The sequence below is a fragment of the Lates calcarifer genome, linkage group LG15 (genome assembly GCF_001640805.2).
Source record: "Lates calcarifer isolate ASB-BC8 linkage group LG15, TLL_Latcal_v3, whole genome shotgun sequence".
Lineage (NCBI taxonomy): Eukaryota > Metazoa > Chordata > Actinopteri > Centropomidae > Lates > Lates calcarifer.
In genome coordinates, this window is record NC_066847.1 from 7,982,332 (window position 1) to 8,008,521 (window position 26,190).

At 39.1% G+C, this 26,190-nt stretch overlaps 1 protein-coding gene across 1 annotated transcript in view; it reads right to left on the reverse strand.

Moving 5' to 3' along the window:
• Positions 1 to 26,190, reverse strand: part of grik3 (glutamate ionotropic receptor kainate type subunit 3) — a 90,983-nt gene that overhangs the window by 18,848 nt on the left and 45,945 nt on the right. The window contains exons 2-10 of the mRNA XM_018698791.1: positions 23,273 to 23,446; positions 22,780 to 23,037; positions 22,451 to 22,632; positions 19,996 to 20,049; positions 15,997 to 16,167; positions 14,029 to 14,172; positions 9,915 to 10,022; positions 7,553 to 7,666; positions 3,564 to 3,767 (exon numbers count right to left, since the gene is read on the reverse strand). Of these exons, the coding sequence (XP_018554307.1) occupies positions 3,564 to 3,767; positions 7,553 to 7,666; positions 9,915 to 10,022; positions 14,029 to 14,172; positions 15,997 to 16,167; positions 19,996 to 20,049; positions 22,451 to 22,632; positions 22,780 to 23,037; positions 23,273 to 23,446 (1,409 nt within the window). The remainder of the gene's footprint in view (positions 1 to 3,563; positions 3,768 to 7,552; positions 7,667 to 9,914; positions 10,023 to 14,028; positions 14,173 to 15,996; positions 16,168 to 19,995; positions 20,050 to 22,450; positions 22,633 to 22,779; positions 23,038 to 23,272; positions 23,447 to 26,190) is intronic.

The window sequence follows — 26,190 nt, forward strand, 5'->3', positions numbered from 1 at the left end:
ATGTAATTACTGATGAAGTAATTACATAGTGCTTACAGCCTGTAAGCTTTTTGTCCTTCAGCAAACATTTACACACTCTACTTTACAGTCTATATACATCTTACAGCATGCAAGTCTGAAAAGAATTATACAGCACTTACATATAGGGCTGTTGTGTTGCACTTTTTTTCTTTTTATGATCATTTCAAACAGATAGAAGTGCAAATTTTACTGCGGTGAAACGTTTTGTAATTGCACGCACTTTGCTGAGCTACGCAATGGTTACCACAGATAACAGACAGCAATTTTTGCTGTTGGGATGCTGAGGAAATATAAAAACGTCTGATTGGCCAGTTGCACATGCATTTACAAAACCCATGATGGGAAATTAATGCACAGCATGATATTTATGTGCAGTCAACACACAACTGTATAGACATACCTGAGCACTCACATATAATGTGGTCTCATATTAAAATATACAAAGAAATAATGATGAAGCATACACAGAGTAATCAAGAAAATGTTGCTTTGCATAAGCAGCCAGCTCAGAGTGTGGTCGCCTCAAACTGTGATTTACTCTAGGGTGCTTTGGCAGGCAGGACAGACATGTTTGCTGTTGTGGCAGTTGAACTTGTGCCCTTCCAGCTATAAGTCAGCCACCAGCTCATCCTGCTTCTGAGATGAAAATCAAAGTCACACTTGTCCATCCACACGCAGCCATGTGCTAACCTCAACTACTCAACTACTAAAAAATTCTTATGTGTTTTACCTGAATACAAATAAAGTACTGTAGTGTACTTTCATTCAGACCTACATCTAGTAGACTGTGTAGACAGAGAGGGTGTAGGCTGGTTATAACTTATCCGTCTGAAGCAACGATTAATTGCCATGACAGAAACAAATGATGTGCTAAGCACGCTATTAACATTTGCATCACAGCATGATTAAAGTGATCATCTATTGTGACTAAATCAAGTTTAACAAGGCCTGTTGCATCATTTAGCACCTTCCAAACAATGCCCTTTGGCACTGCAGTGAGCTTTGTGACTACACAGAGGAAAATAAAGGGCTGTATGTCACACAATAGTAAATCGTCGCACTTGGCAACATTGCAGTTTCTCATTTAGAAGCATCAGTTACATGGGGAGTAAATCACATAATAGTATCACATTCATACCAAAACGTATAAAAAGGCGCACACACACATACATACAGCTTTACTCTATTTCTGTTACATTTCCTTCTCTGTGTGACAAGGCTTGATGAATTACAAAGATGAATGAAGGCCTACAACTGATTTTAATAAACCCAAGCCTTGTTCTCTTAAAAAGATGTCAGTCAAACAGTTTTGTGTAATTCCGTAATGCAACTATGATTTATGAGGGTACACTGTGTGAGCTGATAGTATGAATGCTCGAGTCTTGTGTTTCAGCACTGTTTTATCAGCTTAAACCAACTGTTTTCCCTGTTTTCTACAGAAACTCAGACCTTATCTAATGCCATGACCCTTTTTTAAGTAAAGGCACTGATCCCCAGTAAACTGTTATACATCTTATTTATCTGTATCACAGTAAGGGGGCAATGGGTTTTTGAGAGGTTAATGGAAAGTAGTTATGAATACAAATTGAACTGATAACAACTATGACAGTGGCCATCTACTTTTACCCTCTCTATCTCTTTGTATGTGGTGGAAGAAATGAATGCAATTCGTTCATACAGTATGTTTCATATGAAGCATTCTGTATGAAGTACATAGTGTATGTAAGAAAATAGCAACTTATTGTATTACACATTCAGTTAAGGAAGAATACAGTTGCAATAGTTTGCAGTTTACTCTCATGAAATCTGTGCCCTTACTGGCTTCTCATATCATTCCAGGGTCAGATCTCTTGAGCTTGCCTTAAAGTTTATGTTTCAGGTCTGCTGAACCACGATCAGCTTATCCATACCGGCAAGGGCAAGGAAAGCACCAGACCACAAAATAGAACCAACTAAAAATCCACAAAGACGGCATCATGCACCTTTGGTCATGCGATAAGGAGCAGTAAAAGCAATAACTACCGGTATAGATTCTAATCTCCACTTCTGCTGCTATTTACAAAGGCAATAGACCTAAAAAGGTCTAAAATATATATAGGTATGTTATAATAAAAATGTAATGTTTAAATGTGTGGGGTTTTTTATTGTATTTGTCTGCTGTTTCATAATTTCTCACTTTCAAAAGCTGTAAACCAAAATCAACACGTTGGTGTGTATACACTATGTTCAACAGCTTACATTCATATTTAAGCTTAGTTTAGAGGTCTCAGTCACCAGATGCTACATCTTCACATAACACACGAAAACCATATGTCACGCTCATTTTTTTCTGTTCGGCTGTAAGCTAATGAGCAGACTCTCTGCGGCCACCTGCACTGTCTCCCTTTAAACCAAAGAACAGACTAATACAAAGAGCGTATGTGCTGTTTAATGATGGAGTCATGCATCTCAATTCCGTGCCAGCATTCTCCGCCTTTAGTAATCCATTTGTTCCCCTCAAGGTTATTGTTATCAACATGGATCTAGCAAAAAGCTTGGATGGAGAAATAAAGTGCTGCGGTGGGAGCCCACCTTTCCCAGCCCTTTCAGCACCAAGCCATTGACTCCTGCCATACGATTCCCTGCACTAAATGCCACTTAAGCTATTACAAGTTTTCAGCTGAGTACAGCGCTGACCCGATGGGGCTGAGGACAAAGAGAGAGCACTGACAGGGACACTTATGAAATGCCAGCAGAGAATTGCCACCATCGCTTCGATGTAGGGCTGTTTCATGGCCACTGAAGCTTTGAGTTTGATATAGACAGCTACAATTGCCCACTATTCCTCAGCAAGATGATTGGCAGTGTGTTGCTCTTTATCCTTACAAAATATGCAGCAGTTACATGCTTATCACACATCTCTGATTCATCCAGCTTTAGGAAGTGGTTTGTTTCACTGAAAGGCATCAACACACTTGTAACATTTAGGCAACCTTGACATAATTGTGCCATAAATGTAACTGACAGGTTTGCAGCCTCTTGCTGACTTGCACTCAATCAAAACTATATCACTGTCCAAATGGAGGACATTACCTGCAAGGCACTTCAGTGGCATGTTTTTGTAAGTTCACGTGATGATGTAAAACACTTGGACAATATATGGTGCTGCACAACTGTAGAGATGCAGCATATCTTAAAGGAATAGTTTGACATTTTGGGACATAACTCATTTGCTTACTAAAGATTGATAACTTGGAGATTGATAGTTTAGCATAAAGACTGGAAACAAGGAGAAACTACTAACCTTGCTCAATGTGTAAAAATTTGATGTTTTAGGAAGGTTATATACCATACTATGGCTGGGATGGAGCAGTAACTTCTTGGAGTCTCTACTGGTTGCCTAGCAAATGCAAAGCTAAGCTAACCAGCTGCTTGTACCAGCTTCATATTTACTGTACACTGAGGGTGTCATCAATCTTCTCATCTAACTCTCTGCAAGTAAAGTGATAAGCATAGTTCCAGAAATGTAAAACGTGACGTAGATAATATGAAAAACAACTTACATGTTCTATAAGTTCCCTGATCATGCCATTCCACTGGCCCTTGTCATCCTGAGAGCCATATTTTCCGTCAGGCACTAGCCGGATCTCATATGTGAAGCCCAAGATGTTGGAGAGCTCTTTTAGCAAGTCGATGCAAAATCCTTCGAAACGGTCGTTCCCAACCAGCGCCTTGTCAGACTTCTTAAGCATGACATATGGCTCCTCCTGCACAGACCCAAAAGATCAAATGAAAAGCAATGGTGAGGTCAGCTTTTTCAATTTGTTTCAGCACATGCACCTAATTGAAGCAAAGTGATCTGAGCTGATGAGCCGTTGTTGCATTTAACAGGCAGTGACAGCAGATTCAAGTTCAGTGGGTGCTAAAGGCAGTGTTAAAATATGAGAGAAGGCTGAGGTTTTTCCTGCATTGATGTATTAATGAAAGGAGACCTGAACTACTTTAAGACTCAAATGTAAACTCTATTTTAAATTGCAAAGCTGTAACCAGTGTTTGTTTTGGTGATGGAAATGCACACAGAAGGAATGTTTACTATCAATGTGCTTTGCAGTGTTGAGCTCACTAAATCTGCCATCTCCCCCATACTGCTGTGCGGTGACCTATATAGCTGGTGCACAGGTCGGTTCATTTTATGGTCAGGTAGCTGACACTCTTTACTGGCCTGTAAGATCCTGCCTGGCTACTCATAATTTGGGCTGTATAAAAGCTTGATTAGGAACAGAATGCAGCAGTGAAATGGAACATGCCCACAACGTTGCCTTCATCAATTGTCACCAACCTCCAAGGGAGAGCAACTGAGCTGATGCCTGCAGTGACAATGACTAACACAGAGTAGCTCATAAATGATTTCCTTTATTTAGTGCCTGTTATCATTTCCCTGCCAGATAGACTTGCATATCCCGCTGTGCATTTCAAAACATGTTGGTCCATTTATGCAAAGGCTGTAATACAATTTATTGCCTCCAATAGCCAGATGTATAATTTACAAACTGAGCTCAGAAGCAGAGTAATTGATTCTCTAGTGAAGGTGACCCCTTGCTTTTTCTCTCTCTCTTTTTAAACTGTAGCTTGTGTGGCACTAAGTAAAAAGATACAGTCAAAGAGGAGAAAATAGGCAGTCACAGCAGTCTTTATTCCCTCAGGAAATTGTTTTTCATGGGGGAAAGCAGAGGTGGTGAGGGTGGAGGTGGGGGCAACAAAAATACAACATCATATACTGGTGGCATGTGGACACAGTTGCACGGTTTTGTTGAGGCCAGTTGCCTGTAACAGTACTGTAAAGCAAACCTAACATGAAGCAAGGCATAAATTCTAACAAAATAAAGATGCACAGAAAAACATACAGTAAATGACAAACATCTTTAATTGTTTGCTATTAAGCCACTTGGACACTACAATTAGGATGGCCTCTTAAATAAATAATAAGTTATGAATACTTGATGACAATGCATTTAGAGAGTAAGTGCTTAGCCACAAACTTTGCTCAAGTTGTCCAATTAACTTGATCAAAAAGTTTGCATGTTAAGGGAAAAAGTCATTACCATCTGTTTCTAGCCTTCCAATTCTTGCTATTCCCCAAGGTTTGGACTCAAATCAAAGTGTTTATACCACTTCTACGCTCACAGTCGCAGCATGGGCGTGCATAACAGAAAGAGGAGGGAGGTGGGCCTGTGCAGAGACATTACAGGCAATGGAGTGCAAACAATTAATGTAAGGGGGAAAACACATTAAGTGCCTTAATCTCTTCGACAAAGTTATCACTATAAAGCTGTCAGACGTCTTGTTCATGCATGACTGGAATCAGTTTGATGCAATGTCATTACGCTAAGAGGAGAGATTGATATTAAAGCTGAAACTCTCTTCGGCAATTTGAAAGTAGGCAGTTTTATGATCTTAAACTAATGATTCCCAATGAAATAGCAAATCAAGGAACATGTCAGAATTACATTTTTTCAACGCATTTTGGATTTGTAGAAAACTTAAAATGAGCTTGAAACACTTGAACTGCTCAGTGAGGATCATATCTTACACTACTCTAACTCTGAAATTAAATCAGAAAACACAGGCACTTTCTAGTACAGTAGTTCAACATTATACCACTTAAATCCCTGTTCCATTCCTCCTCTTAAAGACAGAATTAACATAGATGGCACCTGATAGGCATTAATTACGTCCTGCCTTGACCTCTCTTGTCGTAATTACAGCCCTGTTGTCCAACTTAGGCATAATTATAGTGTTTATTGTTGTAGCTTGTATATCTGTCCTACATGGGGGGTGTGGGGGTTCTGTGTCAGCACCTCCCTGATAGCTCCATAAAGACCCCAACATCCAGTGGATCTACAAATGAATGTGATGTGAAGCTGGGGGCGGGATCACCCAGTTCTTTCAGAACGCCTGAACATGTAATTAATTCCATTCTCAGGAATAGTTTATCGTATTCCACTATACTGCCTCCTTTTTCACTCTAGGCCTTTTCACTTAACATGATCAAGATGTAACTTTAAAATCTCATCTGAATCACTGACAATTCATCATTTGCCAACTTGAGCACCTTTTACACAGAGATTGCACTATATTGTCGGAAAAAAGACTCTTGATTATGCTGCCGTTGCTTGTTTACACTGAACCAATCAAAGCTGGTGTAATGCCACCTCAGTGTGTGATTTTAGATAGCATGCCGGCACTCCAGAATCAGAGGCTTGACGTGTAACAGCAGCGTTGGTGTCAGTCCGTGTCTGTTCCACTGTACTAAAGGCTATCCCTTTTACACAGACATTGATTTGGCTTGGTGGCTATCTCCATTGCCAGGGTAAAGGTGGGACAGCAATATCCTCCCATTGTACATTCATACATTTTATACAGGCTTTTGGTTCTTGCTTGGCACACATGCAGTTGATCTTGTTAACAGTGACAGATTTGCCACTTGAAATTTTTGGTAATTTTTGAAACAGCTTGATTTTGGACAGTGGTCAATAGTAGGCCATTGCCACAGCTGAAAAGGCCTCTGGAGCTGTTACAATTATTCAGTTGTAGCTAGATGGTTAATTAAGGTAACATCTCTTTACTTTGTAATATTTCCAGCTGATTCATCTTAAATTTGGAACTTTGTAGAAGGGGGTGTCAATATGAAATTGTTGGCTACATACATGATATCATGCTAACATAATGGGGCCAAAGCTGAATGTCCCAAGCACCAACTCCTCATCAGCTGATTCATGCAAAAGACATCAAAATAAAATAAATAAACTATAAAATAAAATAAAATAAAATAAAATAAAATAAAATAAATTCTTATGTAGCAATAAGAATTGCAATGTAAACCTATTTCTGGTAATATATTTCATTTTGGAGATGCTGAGTTTAGGACAGAGCACATAATGTCAGCCTAAATTCTGTTATACCTTCCCCATAGCAGAGAAATACTACACAGTGGCTGTGGTAAAATGTATCCTATAACCCCACAAAATGTTGGCAGCTAATGAGATGCTCCTTGGCCTTAGAAGTAAAGCAGGGTGAGGTTACAGTGGATATTAGAGTCTAAGGCTCAGGAATGGGCAGAGAAATCTTTTTCTGAATCACTTTCACTACAACCATATGCATATAGCTTCAACATGTTGGGAAATCAAAAGTTTGACAGGCATTCTGTGCCTAGTTACAGTTGCTACGCTATGATTACACAATAGCTGTAAGGTGCAGGGATTTAGTAAACAGTCACTTATGATGCAGTACCTGATGTGTAATCTATGATTTGTGTTCTATGTTTAGATCTAGCCAGTATATTGTATGTCAGTCATAAAGAGAAGAGATATAAACTGAGCGTGCATCTTATTAAAATTAAAACATGGCTGATGCTCTCTAGATTGCAAAGGATATCTCTGCTGGAAAGAGATAAATATAAGGTCTTACAGTGTTCTAAAGCTTGAATTTTGGGGTATTATTACTAGGACATCTTTTAGGACATCTTTTACACCAGGCAACACAGGTGACCTACCAGGATTGTGGTGATGATGAGGGAGCGGTTCGCCAGGGAATCAGTGATGTTCATCCCTTTTCGCTTCGGCACTTCTGTGATGTTAAGACCTCCTGACGCACTCCACTTCCCCACCTGCAGAAGATGAAAAGCGTGTAGCTAAGTGTTCTGTGTCTGTTGGTGGGCTGTGACCCCAGCAGACTCCCTCCGCCAACCAGTCTCCCACATTAGTGCCAGGTTGAACACATCTCTGGCAGCATTAGATGATTGGTTGAGTCACCTTTATAGCAGCAGGCCAGGGTGTTTTGGAAAGCACAGGGTAGTCAGGTGTATGTCTTGAGAGGGATCAAGCATGATGGGCAAATCAGAGAAACTGGAATCATTTGATATATTGTATGTTAAAACAAGAATTAACATTCTTTTGTAAAGAAAAATCACTATAGATTACAAGGATGTTAATCAGATAAAAAGAAACAATGTAAACTCTTCACCGGCCCATTCAGTACCTTGAAACTAAGATATACCAACAATAATGAAAACAGATGCAAGAAAACTGTTAAATCAAGATAACAGATTATATTAGATTATTATTAGATGAAAGTATACAAATAATAATATGCTGTCTGTTGTGATGCTGTAGTGGTGTTGTGAGTTTCAAATGTGTGTAAGTGTGCATGAAAAGGAAATAAGGCTAAAGCAATAACACTAAAACAAACAAAAACATTATTAAAAATAGCAAATATTGCAAGAAGATTACAGCTAATCTGAATGAAGGTACATTGTGGGGTTGCCAGTTAGATTACACTTTGAAAGTAATTTTGCTTTGCAGTCTCAGTAAGATAAGCCAAGAGATTTGAACAAATAAAAGGAGTTATACATGCAAGAAGCTCTGAGGCAAAAAGCTCTGCATATTGTAGAGACACACTCTGGAACATATCATTAGCACAAATAGTCCTGTGGCTGTCGGTAACAATCTCTGTTTGCAAGTCAAGCCCTCTACTTCCATCTTCCCTGCTTTCTCTATTACTACAGACACAGCTTTTAATATTCACTGGGGTTTGTGCTTGTGGATCCATTTACAGAAAAAAAAGCATGAAAAACGCCTGTTAATGTCCTCCCTGCCTAATCCAGGGAGAGGCATATGCTCTAATTTGAAAAGCACATTAGTTACAGCTTGTCACACAACCAAAGAGGACTCCAGGAGAGAGATTTAAAAATATCTGTGAATGCTCTTCACTTTGCAAAATTCCTTCTAATTGTGCCCAATTACAATTAGCTCAATTCATTAAACATAATTAGCAGAAGACTTGATTCAAAAGTTATTTACTCATGCAACCACACAGAGAGCATTACATTTATTTCACCCTCCTGAGCATGCAAGCGTTGAGTCAAAGTGGCACTCAGAACCTGTTCATAATTCCAGCACAAGCTCAAACTTGGGGCTAATATTCAATTACAGTGGATTAGTTGAGAAAAGTCCACATCTTAACAGGCTCCAACAGTTAAAGCCGATTCCACGGATATACAAAAAAAAAAAGAAAAAAAAGTGAGCAATCCGCAGCACACTGCTGGATCAATGCTAACATGCTTGAGCGTCGGATTTGTCAGAGACACAATGAGAGGATGCTAATATGCCATCAAATACTTTTTGCAAGATGACTGTGCTTCAACTTAATTGACCACATGCAGGACAAGATGCCAGTAAAAGGGAAAAGAAAAATCATATCAAAGCAGCAGTGTTACAAGCTCCGTTCTTGAACAGAAGGGTTACAAGCTGAAAAGCCCCTGCTATTATATGGTCTTGAGCCTTTAGGGAGTACTTGAGGAAGTCATAATGGGACTTATCCCTATTTGATGTATTCATAATGTATGAAAGCCCTGTAGTAGAGAAAAGCTGTTATAGTCCAGAGGGTACTTTGCCTTCCAGTATAATAAAATAAGTTCTACATTACCAACATTTTAGTTCATTTTTTTCTCTCCTTTTTTTTGTAAAACATGTTTATACAGCTCATTACCACCAAACAGCATTTTGGGCATCACCTCGAATTATCATTAAGAGAGGCTGCAATTAACACCCTAATGTGTACCCTAATCCAATTTGCTTTATGATCCACTAACTTATGCTTATGTTGAAACAGCCAATTTGCTTCCTTGTTAGGAGGTAAATGATACTGTCAAATTTGCATTATCTGTTCCACATCAAGAGGAAAATCTGAAACATATTTCTGAAATCAATAATCCATTAACTTCTTTTTATGGTATAATCTTCACAGAAGTTAAACTTTTTTATACATTGCATGTGGTGATACACATTGCTGTTGGTTTTATTCCATCTCAGCAAGGAATGAATTGAAAGTGAAAATAGTATTTTAGCAAAAGTTACCTTTTCAAGTCCGTCCTCCTTTAGACTGATGATGTCCAGGTCGAAGTCTGTACGCAGACCAGTTGTCTTGTTGAATGACAGTCTCCCCGTCAAACCATCCCAGTGGGACTGAAAGATAATATATCTACATATTTATACCCACATTCATAGAACAAATTCCACATTATCATCTTTGTTGTTGTAATGTAGAATGCCGCACATAACCATCTTTAAACACTTGTGCAACCTGACAATACAATAATCCTGTTTATGATTCACAAATGTTGCCCAATCAGATTGGATTAGAGGTGTTGATTTAACTTTGTGTACCTTTAGTCACACACACTGTTTGTATATGATAGGAACAAAGTATTTGACGTGCATTACAATATGGCAAAAATAATGAAGAGATAATCGTAGAGAAATTTACAAGTGCTGTCAACAAAACACACTACAACACCCTCTATCTTTCTCTGAGAGAAAATTCACACCCACACATGCACTAACACCCACAAAACAAAAGTACAAACACAAACCGTACAGGCTGCATTTCCTTTTTTCTTTTTTTTCTTTTTAATTACATTTTACATCTCAACGCCTCCAACGCATTTTCCCTCCAGACTAGTAGAGTTAATTAACAACCATCTCCTTTTGCTTGATTCCCCATGAGGGGGAAAAAACATAACTGCCCCCTATTATGATTCCCTCATAACTGCCACCTCCATAGACATGCGCGAAAGCAAACATGACGGTCTCTGCTACGTCCCTGTTCCTCTCACACTAAGACTAACAGAAGTATCTGTCTATCAACTGTGATGAAACTAACTCTTTGCATTGTTCTTGTCCGTTTTAGTCTAGTCTTGGCATTTGTATTGCATGCCCAGCCATCTGGAGGGAAATGCCATGCTAATATTTATTTTATTTCAGTTATTTTAGGGGTTATGTTATTTTATTTTCTCTGTTGCGAGTTTCATGCAAAACAAGATTTTTCATCTTCCGTTGGTGTCCTTTTCATTCAGTCATAGTCTGTGATGCTACACCTTTCATAGGTCTTGGTAGAATAGAGTAAGCAGTCATTGTGTGTCGAGCAGCAGCAGTTTTGTGATATTTAAAATCCAAACTATAACAACCCTACAGGCTATAGCTCTCTCCTGTCCTCCCTGTAGCTTGCCAGAACTTGTTGTAAGAAGATCGAAGCTTCAAGGACAAATTTGTGGCACCCTTCTTCTACAAACTCCCTCATACCTCATTTCATCTCGCCTATTGCCACTGAGGTGGGTGGCATGTTCAAACAGCTCTAACTCAAAGAGTGACATAAATGCCTCAGCCACATCACATCCGAAGGGCCAATTTGACCTTCAGAAGATGTCAGACGCTTGTCTTGAAGCAAGTGTAAATCAGGCCTGAGTAAGTGTTTTTACAACTGCACACTACAGTATGTTTGCCTAACAACAACAGCGTAATAATATTTCATTGGCTTTAGTCATGGTCACTACAAGTCCCTAACTTGAACTGCTAATGGTACGAGGGCCGACAGTGCTCACTGTTTCAACTGACCACACACACGAGCAACATTGTTTGTTGTTCATTGTAATCGTGTAAGCCTTTGCGATATTCTGTTTGCACATTTGGCAGACAAACAGATATTGTTCCTGCAACTCAGACACAAACAATAGTATTCATGGATCTTGTGCCAGTTGAGGATGTGTAGCTGAGTAACATTATAATATGGGACATAGGATTTCAGAGCACACTTTACACAATAAATTCTGGGTGTTGTGGGAATGGTTGGAAACTGTCACATTGTGAGTGCAAGGACAAAAATCATACTTTCTTCCAAGACAGTCATTGTTGATATATCATTATATGAATGGTTACATATAGTAACTCTAATTCAATAAGGAGAGTACTGGGGGCCCCATACTGTGGTCTTGAACCATAATTTTTGCCGAAGCACAGACTGAAAATCCTATTACATTCACTTTTCATTCATCCCAACAGACGCTGCCCCCACCACCTCCTTCAGTTCACCACTGACCCACTTCCTCATTCCCCAAGTCTTCAGGAACAGTGTGGTTTTTTAGATGGACCCACACTTCTCCAGCTAGCAGGCCACCATAGGCTAAAGGGAAATGCATGATAACTGCACACCACTTTGTGTCAAAAGTCAGGTCAGTGTGTCTCACTGACGTAGCCAAGTGAGACTGCTTTAGCAGAAGGTCAGCATCCACAAGACACACACAAAATAAATCTGCAGATGATAGTCAGCAAACTCAACATCTGACTGGTCGTAGTGCACTGCTCTGAAACAGGTTCTTTTTCAGAAGAAAGTTTTGAACACATGAGCACACAAACTGTCACACTTGCTCCTAAACAAAAGGTGGAGGGAAACCAGAAACAAGTTGGAAACCTTTATCCCAACCCACATGTCTTTGCAGATCAAACAAAATTCTTCCTATTCACCAAAGTGACCTGATGATTTGGGCCATGGTGATTTCAAGCACTATCTTTGAATACTAGTGAAGAGAAAGAGCTCAGTGCCACAGTGGAGGAAACAAGCTTTGTGCTCTCAAGGATGTTGCTTGCTGGTGAAGAAATTCCTTGGGGAGGCCTCCCATTTCAAACCTCCCACTTGATCACACTTTCTCTCAAAGTGATGCATTTAGGGAAATAAAAGGTTATTATTTTTCTTCTTTTGAGCCCTGATTCTGTTCCTGCTTACCACTGAACTAGGCGGCAAGTCAGGCCATCAGTTACCCCATACTTAGCTCCCTGTATTCTGGTACCCAAGACTGAAAGGGGAGTGGCTCATATTATACCATGAGTTTGGGGTCACCCTGCATTCTCCTCAGACAAATGGATGGAAAACATGAGGACAACAGCATACCCACCACTCTCTTGCCCCTCTCATTGGAAGCTAAGTACAGGCCAAGCAATGGCAGATTATCCATCCATCCAATAGCTTATACCCACTTATCCTTGAGTGTTGCAGGGGCGCTGGAGCCTGTTCCAGCTTACACAGGGCATGGGATGGGGTACACCCTGGACAGGTCACCAGTCAATCACAGGGCTGACACACAAAGACAGGCAACCCTTCACGGTCACATTAACTTTCGAGGGTGGCCAGCCTAGGTGCAATGGCAGCTTGCTCTGACTTTGGCCCTGTGACCTCAGCAGTTTTACTGTCAAGTGTGGCAGTGAGGGGATGGTGATATCCTGATGAGGGAGGAGGATGCTGTCATGCTGTGGATGGGTGGGTAGGACTCTGGAAATTTCAACCACACTCTCCTTTTCTGTCATCACAGTGAGAATTGAGAGATCATAACTGGAAAATAGGTCCAAACTGAACAAAATGTATGCTTGAAACTACAGGCTTGGCACTGAGGCATGTAAAGCACTGGCAGTGTTGGACCACCATGGACAACTAGCCTGCTCAGGGGGAAAACTCTGGACGAAGTCACGAGGACATGAGTTTAGCTCTGCTCTTTTATATCAACAGCCCCCTGTCACTATCATTCTCATTTCTCTGTGTATATGCAAGTTTACTGGGCAGTTCCCACAGGTAAGGGATCCTAGCCAGAAAGAAAAGCCTATGTAAAATACAGTAGATCGAGGTGGTTAATGCTTTAATTTTGCAGTAATCTGAGTGATTATAAGAGGAGGGAAATACAAATGGAGTTCCTGCCATTTCTAGACCACGCCCAAGACAAAAACAAATTATTTTGTTGTTTTAACAAATCAGGATACAAATAGTAGCAGCTCTGCACACCCTTCATCTGCCATTTTGCACAGGCTTGTTTGTGTATTCTGAGGCACTGTCAGACTCTCATGTTAGATGAAATAAGAGCCGATTACACAAGTTGTGCTTTCAGAAGGTTACAGTACGTGCTTTCTGGAAAATAGGTTATGAATACAGGGAATTTATAAAGCTGACAACAACCCTGCTTTGATGTGTCTATCAAGGCTTGGTTTTCTTTGTATGTGGATATTATTGATTTGCTGGGTAAATATCTAAGTCCCAAATGACTACACCGTCCCCACTCCACTCTTATTGTCATGTTCACCACTCAATCAGAATGCTCTAAAATAAATAACACTTAAATCAAACAGCAACAGGCCAAAGGTGTCCCATCACCTCTTTGATGAAACTCATGAAGCGCCCTCCAAATCTCCAGGGTTTGTGGCGGTGGCACTGCAGTGAGTTTACCGTCATCTGTGGAGCGTGCTGGTATGAGACGGATACAATGTGGACTGCATCATAGGTCAGAGCTGCATCTGTCTGGAATAAGGGGTGAACATTATTTCAGCTGATGGCTGTGAAAAGATTTAAACAGTTGGGTCTCCATCAGTCTAATCTTCATGCTGTTATGTGAAGAGGCTAATATCATCCCTTTGACAGTTGTAACTTAAGTATTTATTGTGATTTTCTTTTTTGGCATTTTAGGCCAGATATTACCTTCAATCATATACCATGACTATTAATCCTTCATTCTAGTACATGAAGGTTTCAGAATCTCTCTAAAGGCAAATCATTAAATTTTCCAACTAAATAAATCTGGGCTATGCTTTTGCATTTGGATAACAGATTTCAGTTTCAGCAGATTTTCAGTTTGTTTGTTTGTTTTTTTTCAAAAATAATGAAAACAAAATTATTTTTGACATATTTGCTACATTATTAATTTACATTCTATGATAAACAGGGTTCTAAATTTGCCAAATCAAATCAGTGGAAATTGCACATTGTTTGTATTTGCTTATTAGTGGATATATGACAAATAAAAAGGGTTCAAAAAATGACCTCCCCCTAAAACCTGCTAGGTAAATGTAGTCAATATTTAGTAACATATAAAAGGCTGGCTTTCTATTAGCAGTTAATTTCCGGCAGTATGAAACAAATTGGGCCAATTTCATCAATACCTGCACTATTATCAGTATTTCATGCATTTATTTAATGGCAACACTATGTACAAAATCTTCAGTCTGAGGCATGAATTCAACAAGGATCGTAAGCTTTCCATAAGGATCTTTCTGTGTTAGTGGCATAATGAAGTTCATCAGATTTTATTGGTACGCATTGATGCTATGAACGCCTTGCACTATGTTATTCCAAACAGGTTGTTCTGAGTTTGATGTCTGGATTGTGTTGACCATTTGAGTAAGCCAGTGTTCTTATCATTTTCATGGAAACATACTGAGACAATGGTGCATTATCCATTATAAACTCCCCATTTGAAAATGAATAGCTGTAAAGGGATGCACCTGGTCAGAAACGATAATTAGAGAGACTGGCACGTTTAAAGGATAATTGGTGCAAAAAGGCTCATTGAATGTTCTCCACATCATTACATCACCCCCATCTGTACTGTTGAAAGCATAAAAGATAACTCCATGTACTTGTCCTGTTCTTGCCAATATCTGACCCTGTCATCAGCATGCCAGAGCAGAGCCAGGGCTTCAGACCAGGCGGCAATTTTCTCCTGTTCAGTCAGTGAGGTTCAGAGGTCTTGGCTCACTGTAGCTGTAGATAATGGGAGTGAAAACTGTACTCCATGGGTTTAAGCTGTCCTCTCTGAGACTCCTTCTCTGCTTAAATGCTTTACTGAGATTTCAAACCTTGCATACCTTTGTGTAAGCTTGACTGGATTTATCTACTAACCTCTCTAATCAAAAAGACATTTTTGCCCACAAGAGCTACTGATTAAATAGCAAACCAGCAGTTGCTTATATGATGCTTAAACCACTCAGTATGGTACCAATGGTCATACATTTTTAAAAATCACTTAAAATATGCATCTTTCCTGTTTAACATTTAGTCAAATTATAGCAAAACCACTCAAATCTGTCTACATACGTAATAAAGTATTTGTTTTATTTACATGAGTCACAGCCTCAAAGAGAGAGCATAATAAAGTGGTTGCCATATACAGTGATAATAATGAGGTAAAAGAGTTTGTGTTTTATAGCTTGCTATTAGAGTTAAATCCATTTCTTACCATGGGCAAAAGCCATACATAAGACAGAGTGATAGATAGATGTGGTCTCTTTATGTTGGCATTTTGACGACTGACTTTAAATGGAACAACACAGAAGCAATAAAACATACCGTCATGATGCCCTCCAGCAGGCCTGAATCAGGTTTAGGTGGTATCTGCCTTTCCATTGACCATTTCTCCACAATGGATGCAACCTGGGGATTATCCACGTTGAGGATGCGGAAGCCAGTCATGTTGACACCACAGAAGCGATAGGGTTCCAGGTCAATGGCCATCAGGTCCTTTTTTGAGAGACAGCAGTAATGAACGATGGATTCTCATTTAGTCTGCCAGCACTGAGCATCTTTGTTTTAAGTATTTATCCTGGATGCTTTCTCCTCACATAAAAAGAGAATGATGCAGCTGCTGATTAAAGAGATACTATATTAAGACCAAATGGAATGAAAGGAAGGAGAAATACAGTTTTCAATGTCAAATCGTGAGATTTAAGTATGGTATCTGAAGTGGTGTCTGTGTAATAAATGACATCTAAAAAGGCTCTGGTGGCAGAGTCACTTTCCTGCTGGCAAATCCTTTTAGAATTGACAAATTGTTATTGTTTTTGCACCTACATAATAATGAATTATACTGCACAAACTACAAGCTTGTGTTAAATATTTTGCCTGTCTTAATCATGTTCGATCATATAATCTCTATAGGTGCAAATTTCTTATTTGGGAACTTAATTATTATTTGTAGCTAAGAAAAAATTAAGAACAAGAAAAAAACACCAGTTCTGTTGGATCGTATTAATAATTCAACACTTGCATTCCCTTGGCAACTTCTAAGCAAAAAGCAATTCAATTTGAGCCGCTGTAATTTCTGGGGCAGCCATTGTAGCTGAAGTGTGAAGTCACATGTTGACACATGTCGTGTCGGAATGGGCCAGGGGGCTTGGAAAAGACATTTGGATGAACATAGATATTTCATTAGCACCCTGTGGGGTTAGTGCTGGGGGAACAAGAGCGTGTAAGACACTTACTAAAGAACGGTCGCTGCCAGTCACTGAAATATTTCTCCTCTCTCTCTTTTTTTTATTTCTCACCAGAGTAGTACAGTTCTCTCTTTTATGAAAAGAGATCAAAGTAAATCACTATTGTTCTATATGACATTCAGAAACACTCAAAAAAGTAGATCAGGTTACAAGTTTCTTATCTTTGAAGCTAAGAATACAAACTAACTGGGACAGAATTGTTTGTAAAATATAATTCATCCTTTGTGACATCCTCATTTCATTTGAGGGCATTTTGGAATGTCAGAAAAGCTAGTTGTTCCAATTATAAGTTCACTTTTTTGCAGTGCTGCCTTGTACATGTCTGTAACACAAAATCAACATAATCCTACAACAGCATTACACAGAGATCTTTACCACAAGAACAGGCTTTGTATCTCTGAGCACATACAGAAGTGTTCTGGAGGTGGCAAACATAAAGTTCTCAGCCTTAGGTTTTCAGCAATAGCTATGGCAAGACGGTAGCTATGACAGACTCATTTCAAAGGACAAGGAAGTTATTACCCCATACTGCACTGCTGTTGCCTTTTCATGCTCTAATAAGTCGGCATTTCCCTCACCTCCGAAGATAAAACACAGACATCAGTGGATTCCATCGAGAGGAAATTGTATTGCCATGTATACCATGCAAGTATTCATCATTTTGGATCAAATCAAGCCGCCAGGTGTAATCTTCTTAATGGTGTGTCTATCAATATGACAGCGTATTGCAGCTTTAGATAGATACCACACTCAGATTCTATAAAGATATCTTGCCTTCATGAGGAAAATATTGTTGTTGCAGGAAATCATATCAAATAAAAGTTACAAAGTTAATCCTCAAGTAAATATTTTTCTGTTCCATCTATTTGGAAACTGTTACACTTAACACATAAACCAGAGCAACAGAGTTTCGAATATCCATATTAAAGCAATAGGCACGCTACACAAACATGACGCATGGCAGCACAATGTCATTGCCACGCTGTCGAGCGTGAAAGATGACACACATCATGCCTGGACCTCTATGTCATATCGCATTATCACAACAGACTGGCCGAGTCCGGAGAGACAGGCGAGTGTGTGTGTGCGCACGAGGGAGGCAGGAACAGAGACAATAACAGAGAGTGAAAGGAACAGCACAGAACATGCTGGTATTCATTCCCATTCAGTGTGCTTGTGATGCCGGCTATCTGGTGACAGTGAAAAGCAGCAACGACTCCCTGCTGGGTCTGCTTGTATTAGTCAGACACGATCATTTTAGCAGAGTGAGAACTTAAAATGCTCAGGGTGGGAATGAAACTGTATCATACCCAGGTTAAGTTAAACACGTCTGAAACTAAAAAGTATCATGTTTAAGCTTAAAGCATTTCTAATTTTCTATTTAAAATGATAAGGCAGGCAGTATTACATTAGAATTTATTCTCACTGCTCATTTGTTCTTACTTAAGATACACACTTAGTTGCCAGTTTATTAGGAACAAATAATGGAGTCTAAGTCAATTTCGAAGGATGTAGTTCATGGTTCTGTTAAACTGTAATGCTTTATACTTGGAGGTATTTCTGTCATTTAACCTACCATTACTGATATGAATGGGGTGGACAAAATAACACCTGTCAGTATAACATAATACAATAGCATCACAAACTATCAGTGTCTCTCTCAAACAGAAATCAAACATTATATCTTTTGTGTAGGTAGAACTGTGTTTAGACTGAATTTTAGCTAGGAGCAATGTTCCCCCTAATTTTTCATGTGTCTGAGCATACACACAAACTTCCTGAGAATTCCTTGGACCACTGTGAGCAACATCAGACATGCACACTGTCGCACACTGTAATTTTATGCGCTACATAGTTTTGCTGTGTGCGGAGAGCACACACAGCGGGAGCGGTACGCAATTGTGCAGGCGCACAGCTTAGAAGGAACATTGGCTAGGAGTACCTAATAAACTGGTAACTGAGTGTAAATTTGCTGTAGGGACAAATGAGTCACATATACAGCTTTGCCTTTTTTTAAAAGAAAAAGGCTGAATAGTTTCTCAGAAATGCTGGGCACTGTAGTTTCTAGGAAATGTTGCTCATACAGGAGTGAATAGTGCATTTGTTGGGGACTATTTTCAGCAGTGGATTAATCCACATTTGATGCTCTAGTGGGCTCTTTCGGCAGCAAGACAGTGTGTGTGTGTGATCAACTCAAAATAAACTACAGTGCTCTACACTGTAGTTTGAAGGAGAATGTCACCCAGCACAAAAGTATGTGTGTATTTAGTGTATTGTGTACTTAATGTATGTATGTGTTTTTAATAGTTTCACTAGTTTTTGGACAATTAACTATTTTCACACTACAATCAACAGTCAAACAATACTTGTTAGTGAGATCAATTTATAGCTGGTTTCACAGGATTTGCTGACTATTAGAAAAACATTGTCATAATCTATCTATAACCTTTGCGATTTAAGAAAATGACATATAGATTAAAAGTAACTATTGATTCTCACTTTAGTAGAGTCATTACTGAGAATACAGACCTATTGTAATCGTGTTTTAATAGATGTAAACAAACCTTGCATAGAGTCTGAAATCAATAACTTTAATTTAGCTTTTGATATAGTCTGTTGATTAAAAGCCCAGTCAATAAATTTAGGAATGATATCAGGTTAAAACTGAGTTTTATTGTTGCTGCTGTAGTGCTACCATTTTGTTATCATTTTGCTAAAGTTTACTGTAAATATATATGGCATTTTATTTAATTATATATCCTGTAGAAGCTCACAAAGGACCAATTTTAATCTTTTGTAAACTTGGAAGTGTCACTCGGCTATGAATCTTGAGTGGTTGTTTTTTTTTTTTTTTTATAATGCAACCTCAAAGACTTTTGTTGACTTTACTATAAAGCAGAGTGTTTACTACAGCACACTGAAGACTCCATTATGCCTCCAGCTTGTCAAACAAAATTGATATAATGGACTGGATCCAAAGCCCATTGGCAATTAGCCACTATTCATCAAAAACTCAAGCAGTGGGGAGATGAGAACAAACGAGATTCTATTTGCATTAACAAGCATGGTACATTACCAGAGTGGTGAAGATATAGTGGTAATACTCTGTCATCATCCCCATGGTCTGGGCCTGGAAGGATATGGAGACACAGGATGGGATAGAAAGGTGTGAATGATTGGAGAGGAGAGAGAAAATGGTCATTTTGTCATGTCAGGGTATTTCAGAATCGACAGCCCAGGGAGAACAAACAATACTAAAGAGAGACACAAAATGACATTCATCAGCAAAGAAAAAAATAGCCAGGTTTTAATGAGCATATTGACTAACATGCTATTCATCTTTTGGGCAACTTTCTGCAATCGCTTCCAGGGATTACTGCACCATATGTGGTCCAGAGAACTACTGAATAACAACAGTGCTTGATGCTTTTCTATGCATTTAAATGGTTTGCAATTGCACAGGGCATGTGACGTTATCCCAGCACAGAAGAGAGTCTTCAATCAAAAGACCTTGGTAATCTCATATCCGAACACTCCATCACTGCCACTTGTTTCACTCAATCTACATTCAAAGGCACCACATTCCCATGGCGGCTGTGCTTCCCATTTAATTGTACCATCTGCTGTGAAAAAAGCAAGGTTATGTAAATAAGATGCTATGCTTTTGTGGTGGCAAACTCACTTTTCCATCAATAGACATCAAGCCAAATACATGACATTGAAACTTTGTCATGTTTTGTATTGAGAGCAGGAGATTTCATTAATTAGAAATAAATTTTTCCACTGCCGCAGGATGAGTTCACGGTATGATGCTCCATAATTCTGTCGACATTTCTATTCCTCATCAAGCTCTTATTTTAGATTATCCCCATATGTCCCTCTTCTGACCGGTAGCAGGGTCACAACATTTTAAAATTGAGTCTGAAAACATATGACAACGAAAGGCGAAAGGAGACAAGCTTCCTATTTTCTCTCATCCAATCTGAGAGTGGGTATAACCTGACAGAGGCATGTTGAGTGCAGGTGAGCTTGTCAAAAACAAAGACAGGACCCAGCATATTGTTGAGAATCATGACATGATAAATGAAACACTGCAAGGGCGTAATACAGTACTTCAGAGGTGCTGTTTAGACCCTTTTTAAAACACAGCTGTGTCAGATTCTCCTTCATACGCCAGCACCTGCACCAGTCAAATCATGTTACGCATAAATTCAGTGCATCTGAGTGTAGCAAGGGAATGTGTGAGCACAAACATTAAAAGATACCACAGTACAATTCTTGCCTCTGCTGGTTGATCCAGATGTAGCGCCCACTCAAAATGAATAAAGACAGGTAAAGTAATTAGTTATTGTTTTACTCTTTATCAAATGACTATGATAGACAGGTAATACTGCACAGTTTTATCTAATGCTGCATATGTAAATTAAATCTGCACAAGCTTTTCTAGAGGATGCCACAGCAAAGCAATGTATGCCGCAACAACACAGCTTTTCAATAACTACCTCTTGTTATTGCTGTACAATATCACTGTCTGTACCACAGCGCTTTGACAGTTTGGTCATGGAGGAGAACTGTCAGAAGCATTTTTGCCGCAAAGTCCTTTCTCACTTCTTCCCTCAAGTGGACACTGATTTCTCTGTGCGAGATGTGCAGACTGGCCACGAGCAGATATATGTCAACTTAGATCTCTATGACTTGAGAGGACCGAGTTATTTACATAACTTGGGAGGAGATGATGCATTTGGTAAACATGTTAATAGAAGCTGACAGCAGCTGAATGGAGGAGATGGGGATGTCAGCCTGCTACTATTATCTATAGAGCATAAGACCACCTACACAATCTCCACTCTGTGCATCACACTGACAGTGCTTTTTTGACTGACAGTCATTTATATCAAAACATATGTACACATACAGTTTTGATAATGAAACATGTTGGATCTTTTTCCTGTTTGTGAGATGTATGTTAAGGAAAAACAGCTCAAGAATAAGAGAAACACAGTGATAGAGGAAAGAAAAAAAGGTTCCCAGATACATTCATTGGTGAAGGCCTATGTTTAATTCTAAGAAGCAGCTGGATGTCACTACTGATCACAGTTCAGTGTCAAACCATGACTTGCCTCTCTGCTTATGGTTACAAGACAGGCAAGATAAGACTATTCATTCATTCAAAAAAGTATATCCTCCAAAATTTACATTTTTTTTGCAACCCAACTCTGGGTTTTATATCCACAGTTGGACACTAGTTGTCTCACTTTTATGGTGGCACAAGTGGAAGTCCCCCACACTTGCTGACACCAAAATTTCACTTCATTATTGGCACACCCGCTGCTGTTACTCTCCTCCCACCTAACCACTGCCAAGTTCTTGGGAATTCAAAGCCTTTATATTTTCATTAACAACAAATCTATTGAGAATCAACTAGTGTCAGTGACAGCTGTGTGTGAGAGGACTGTGATCTTTCATTTGTAAGACTTTGCTAAGTTCTGACAGTACAAGGATCAATGCTGCTATGAAGGCCTCGCACTCACCTGTTTGAGAATCTGCGCAGCCATGTGGTGACTGCAGTCAAAGATGATGCGGAACTCCCGACTTCTCTTCATTTCTTTGAGAAGGGGTCGCGTGTCCTGCGTGTCGAGAGGAAGTTGACGGATCTTTAGCCTGATGTTGTACCTAGACGGGGCCATAATCAGCTCCTGTAGTCTTATCAGGCCTGAAGGAGAGAGGCATGGCCACACAGAAAATGCAGTGACAATGATATAGATAGTTAAGACTCCCATTTTTTTGTCTTAAATTCACTGTTTGTGTGTTGTGTTTGGAAAAATTACAGTAACAGTATGTAATAGTATAATCTCTTCACCTGTGCTGTCATCATATACAACAGTGGCTGTTTTCCATTTGAGAAACTGCACCAGGTCCAGGATAGCATAGCTTAGTGATGAGTAGTCTGGGTATAAATTGGCATAAAAGGTGTCCCTGTTGTCCATTGGGTGATGTTTCCACCGCACCTGGATGTGCGGCACTTCCAATGCATTGCAGATGGACTGCACAGCATTTGACGATGAGCTATGTGAGGGCCCAAATATTGCAACCACACCTAAAGACAGTTGGTCACAAGCTAGAGAAGAAGAGGAGAGTAAAGCTTTAGAAGAATGCAAGATATGTTCTGTCACAGTATGTTTAATAAGAATTCCATTTAATAAGAACTTAAATATAGGGCTTTAATTTGTGAGCTGAAGCAAGCATAGCTAACAAACTAATGCAGGTGTTTTAGTTTTTTTTGATGACAAGATTCTTGTCCTCCTCCACAGTGAGATCACAATCCTTAAATAAACGCCAAACAAGTCACTCACCTTTTCTCGACGCCTCAAAGCTGTCGTAGATATTAATCCTCTGTATGTCATATGTTAATGTTGTGTTTGGCAACAAAGTCCTGTTTCGGTTAATGTTATTGACAGCAAATTTAAAGGCAAGCTCCTCCGCGCTCACAAGTGAAACAGGTCCATCCGTTTGCTCAAAAATCCCACCTGAAAAACAAAAGAGAAGGACACGTAAAGCCCATGACAGTTGGTCTCAAACAAGCTGATCACAAGCAAAAGGAGAAACACAGACAAAATTCCAGGTAGGACTAAATGGAGGAAAATATTGAGAGGCATTTGCACTTAGGACTAACAGCAAGGGGAGCAGTGCACATTACACAAGGTATTAAATTTGCTCAGCAAACATGGAGCAACCCTCTCCATTTTCAGGGAATGTGGAAAAAAACCAATATCAGCTTTGAAGTCTAAAGCCATAATGGATTTACGGGAGTGTGTGTGTGTATGTGTGTGTGTGTGTGTGTATATATGCATCTGTGTGTCTGTCTGTTCCATCAGGCCAGCACAATAGGTTAGGCTCTTGTCTCTCCATTAAGATGTCCTTTTATTTCAACAGTGGTGGTGCAGATATCTGGACTTGGGCTCTCTTCTTTTACATAAAATTCAAAGGAAAGTAGTTTTCCTTTTTTATATATATATTTTTTAGATGGAATGGACGACTCAAAACTTAAAAAAACATGTCTATGTTCACATCAAAGTAGAGTATCATTTCAGATGGTGGCGTGTATCAGACATCAGTCCTGCACTACATCCTGCAGTGCAAGAAAAAAAAAAACTTTTTCTGTCATTTGCGAGATGAATGTTTTTTTTTTTCATGATATGCTGGACCAGAAGGACAGAGACCATAAAGCTTAAGCAATGGAAAAAGTATTTTATATTCAGTTTAGGTCATTTAAAGGCACTCCATTGATTTCATACATATAGACGTGTTAATTTGTTATGGAGAGTACTGTTAAACCTGTGAATAGCTGTATAAGCTGTAGCTCTAAAGGGAACTTTCTAAAGTCTGAGAAAGGCGCTAAGATGCTGTCATAGTGATGTCATTGGGATTGTCTTGGCCTTAACGCCGTCACAGAAAGCTTAACTTACAAACAGTCTAATACTGAATCACTGGAGTGCCACATTATATGTGGATAAGTGTGTGTGATGAAAACCAGCCCATACAAGCAGTCTACAATTTACAAAACAAGTCAAGTCAGTTTTATTTCTATAGCGCCAATTCACAACAGAAGTTATCTCGAGACACTGTACATATAGAGCAGGTCTAGACCATACTCTTTATCTTATAAAATTTACAGAGAGAAACCCAACAGATCCCACCATAAGCAAGCACTAGGCGACTGTGGCAAGGAAAAACTTCCTTTTAAGAGGCAGAATCCTCGAGCAGAACCGGACTCAAGGTGGGAGGCCATCTGCCTCGACCGGTTGGGTTTAGACAGAGAGGGGGTGGGGGGATGGGGTAAGAGAAAGTAAACATTGCAGATACACAGACTAATTCAAAATGTAAATAGTAGTAATAGTAATAATAATAATTATTATAGCTAAAGGAATAATAATGACAAAACAGTGAAACATTAGTGGCACTAACACTAATAAATGTTTAATTGTTGTCACATAATCGGTTGAAAAAAAAAACATGTATTTTTGTTTCATTTTCAATACATAATATTTGAAGTATTTCTTTGTAAAATACTTCACTGTCATGGCCTTGACATTGAACATTAAAACAACGTAAGTTCCACAATTTGTGTGTAATTGGTAAAGTAACAAACATTACAAGTACTGTCAAATGTAAGACAACAAAGTTCCTCTGTGGCTCAGCTGCAGCCTTTAAGAAGACAGTTTCGACAGCTTCTTAAAAAGACGCCTGTAGGAACATCAGCTTATGGAGAGACTGGCTCCTCCACCTCCACTCTCATCATATTATCCATTTCAATAACAAAGCAAAGTGTCTCTGCCATCTTCTGTCAATTCTAAAAAAGAAATTGTTCACTGTCATCAAAAGTTACTGTGTTAAGTGTCTGTACTTAAGTTGAACTTTTATGGTCATCATTTGAGCTATAGAGACAACCTCTAAAAACCTGCTTTTTCTGCCTTGAGATGACACATTTCTAAACATTAAATCACCATATTAGACATTTTAGTTATTTCTGCTTCTTGTTAAAGCTGAGTCAGATCTGTCTTTAAAAGTTGATAATCATTTCAAATCTCTATTGAGACACTGCTTTATAGTAAATATTGGTTGATTTCATGGTGTTGCTAACCATATAAGGGACATATAATTTTATACCACCATTCTAATGTAGTTTCAGATATTTGTGTGTTAACTTGTTGGTTTGATTAATTACATTTATTGGTCCAGTTTCAGCCATTTATGGCTTGACATTTAACATGTTTTCATAAATTGCTTGCCTCATAGGGATGCAGCTAACTACTAGTTTCACAGTCTATTAATCTATTGATGGTTTCTGCATTGTTCAAGGTGACATCATCTGCTTGTTTTGTCTCACCAAGAGTCTAAAACCTAAATATATATAACCAGAGAACATAACAGAAAAGCTGGAACCATGACAGCTGAGAAAATTATGCTGATTAAGGTGTTACTGGTTCCATGCATACCTTTACCAATATTAAAAGGTACAGAAAAAGTCAATTAAAATGGCTTTAATTTAATGTGGCCCACTGGGATTCAAAGAGGGCAAAGTCATTTATTTTATTTTATTTCATTTTATTTTATCTTAGTGTTTTTGGTGAGTTATTTGTGCTTTGAATTTTGCGCTCCCATGACCTAGCACACAAACACTCTGCCAGCCTCGTATTATTTCACTAATCCTACAGAATACCTGGTTGCAGGGAGCTGAGCTTGAAATTAGCACCTGTGACCTGCTGATGCC